The sequence below is a fragment of the Limulus polyphemus genome, unplaced genomic scaffold (genome assembly GCF_000517525.1).
Source record: "Limulus polyphemus unplaced genomic scaffold, Limulus_polyphemus-2.1.2 Scaffold2876, whole genome shotgun sequence".
NCBI classification, from domain to species: Eukaryota; Metazoa; Arthropoda; class Merostomata; order Xiphosura; family Limulidae; genus Limulus; species Limulus polyphemus.
In genome coordinates this window covers 80103-83316 of record NW_013668486.1, presented here as the reverse complement: position 1 = coordinate 83316, position 3214 = coordinate 80103, and the positions used below count along the sequence as shown (strand labels likewise).

The 3214-nt window shown below is 31.9% G+C and overlaps 1 protein-coding gene across 1 annotated transcript in view; it reads right to left on the bottom strand.

Annotated features, from left to right (window-relative positions):
• LOC106468107 (uncharacterized protein CG43867-like) overlaps positions 1-3214 on the bottom strand; it is an 80747-nt gene that overhangs the window by 53039 nt on the left and 24494 nt on the right. Inside the window, exon 8 of the mRNA XM_022396409.1 lies at positions 1012-1151. Coding sequence (XP_022252117.1) covers positions 1012-1151 — 140 coding nt within the window. The remainder of the gene's footprint in view (positions 1-1011; positions 1152-3214) is intronic.

Below are 3214 nucleotides of genomic sequence, written 5' to 3'. Positions count from 1 at the left end.
CATTGTACAAATACGTCAGCTTTTCGCGTTTTTTTTTTACATCTTGCTCTAAGTTGGGTGATAAGTCGTCTTAATCTAGTAGAAACATATTATTGATATCCTTTTCTTTCATTTGTGATAGAGGATCGTTCTTGCGATATTAGTAAAGAGTTCTTTGTGATAGAAAATCGTTCTTGCGATATTAGTAAAGAGTTCTTTGTGATAGAAGATCGTTCTTGCGATATTAGTAAACAGTTCTTTGTGATAGAAGATCATTCTTGCGATATTAGTAAAGAGTTCTTTGTGACAGAAGATCGTTCTTGCGATATTAGTAAAGAGTTCTTTGTGATAGAAGATCGTTCTTGCGATATTAGTAAAGAGAACATTTATTATTTATATTCATTTCCAAACGTGAAATCAAATGAAGAATCAACATGAACGTCATTAAGTAGCAACACAGATTATGTTTGTTTTTCGAACGATCGCTTATAAAACGTAATAAATTGCATCAAGTTAAGAGACCCATATATTACCTAGTTAAAATTTACACTCGCCAGATAATTAAACTTTCGTTACTATGATATATCTTTAACATAGATGTAATAAAACGACATTTGAATGGGCGAGGTTTAAGAAGTTCTCCTATCTCTATAACTACATATTAGTAAAGAGTTCTTTGTGATAGAAGGATCGTTCTTGCGATATTAGTAAAGAGTTCTTTGTGATAGAAGATCGTTCTTGCGATATTAGTAAAGAGTTCTTTGTGATAGAAGATCGTTCTTGCGATATTAGTAAAGAGTTCTTTATATACATTTGTTGCAAACCTTTCTGTTTACTTACACCCATAGAAGTGCATGTAATCCATCGTCTACCAACCTGGAGTATTAATATTGAATAATACCCTAATCATACCTGTTATTTTGACTTTCTCCGGTTCAGGGCGAATGTAGTCACACCTGCACAAAACTTTAGATAGACAACTTTTTCAATGGTTCTTTTTTTAAATAAACTAACAGAGTGCTATAAACATACCCTTTCTTTTTTGGGGCTCTCTGAAACTGGAGGGGTTTTAAAAGAATGGGGCTCCATGGAATCTAAACTGAAAGCATCAGTGGAAAGAGCGTCCGGAGGAATTGCATAGTCGTCTGACAATACGGACTCCGACGATATTTCTATGGCCGAAGAGAAGAAGAAGAATTACAATAAGTTAAAAAAAACATCTCCAGAACTTAAAGGTCTAGATTCATAAAAAAAATAATAGTTTCTTTTTATCCCTATTTTGTCGAGAAAAATGTCTTCCTTCCTCAGTTATATGACGTTAGGAAAACATGCAGGTTAAAAAAAACCCATTAAAAACAAAAATACGAAACTCTGTTACTAGAGCACTTTCGATAGGTAAACCTTTCTTCGTTAGTGGCTCGCTGGTAACACAGGTCGACAAAATCGAACTTTTTTTTTCTCTCATCAAAGATGTAAAACACACTTTTCTAGACCAGATTTCTAAGCTGATTCCAAATCGGTTTTCTTCTAGTACATCTAGTTATCGAAGTATGACTGGTGTTAATTTCAGCACAATTTAGGTAATAATTACACATTAGGCTAGTTAACGTTACAACTTTATTAATTTTTCAGTATCATTCCCATAAACGTTATACACACCATATACTTGGGTAAATTTATACAGTACACACTTATGAAAACAGAAATGCACAACAACTTAAATTATAATTAAGGCAATAACCTTTTAAAGTTGATCGGTCTCATCACGAAAACTTGACGTGCTAGAGGAAAACCAAAAACAGATTTGGAATCAGCGTACCAAGAGCTATCTAGCCCACCTATAATTATATCTGATAACAATAACTTGTAATAAATGAAGAAAGATCCATCCTTGGAAAGCGCCCGGGTTATAGAGTTTAGTATTCTCGTCCTCAAAAACAGTTTGATTGTTTGAAAACATTTAACATTTTCTTTAAGAAAAGTTTAGAAGAGTTCTTTGTGATAGAAGATCGTTCTTGCGTGAAACTAATCTTCTACGTCGGTGTTAAAGTAAAAACAACCTAATATTCTATGTTGGTTATGAAATTTAAAAATATTGAGCGTGACTTTGTTCACTTTTCTATTATATTAACTACAATGAAATCATCTGAATTAAAGGTATTTAAGATTTCCCGATGTGTTGTTTTCTTTTGAAATCAATGTTCCTTTGTTCCATAAGCCAACAGTAGAACAAGGAAAGTAGTTTGCTAGCACTGAGGAGTGAATATTCCACAGTGAAGATGTTGATGGTGAAATTCACACACTTAACACTAAGAAGTAGTTACACACAGAAAAAAAAAAGAAGCATGTAAATACTTTTTTATTTTAACAATAAAACAAATGTGATTACTTTTAAACTCGTCAAGTATCCGTGAATATATATATGTATATTTCTTGGGTGTTCTTCATACATAATTACGTACTGCACCTTATACGACACATTGGTTAAACGGTCAAGTCAAAAACCCACAGAGTTCAGACGAACAGAGACAATTGAACAATGATTGTAGATTCTTTAATTTAATGTGAAACAAAAAATCTCGTGTCTCTGAAAAGAAACGTAAGTAACACCAGTATATATCAAAATATGAGGTTAAATGAAATATAAAATATTTTGGAAAACTTCAATATAAAAATAATAAATTTGAAGCACAATATTTATTTACATACGATATAATATTGTTTTCTTAATGTAAGTCTACACAATGGGCTATCTGCATTCGGTCCACCGCGGGGAATCGAACCCCAGAATTTAGCGTTCTAAGTCCACGAACTTACAGCTGAGCTGCCAGAGGATCACACAATATAAACTGACAGAATATAAATATCAGTGTCCATAATAATAATAATATATATTTTAAATCTTTATTAATATATACTAAATTATAGAATCATTTTTCGAATGGTGAAAATGTGCATTTTTGTAAACATTATGGAATCAGAATAATAATGTTATTTAAAAACCTTCTGTGTAACATCTTATAAAAAAACAAACTGAGAAAATGGTGTGAAGTCGCTCTTTTAGAGGTGCGAAAAATTTATAAAGGAGATATACATTTTTACTTTAACACCGACGTAGAAGATTAGTTTGTTTTTACTTTAACGCCGACGTAGAAGATTAATTTGTTTTTACTTTAACACCGACGTAGAAGATTAATTTGTTTTTACTTTAACGCCGACGTAGAAGATTAGTTTG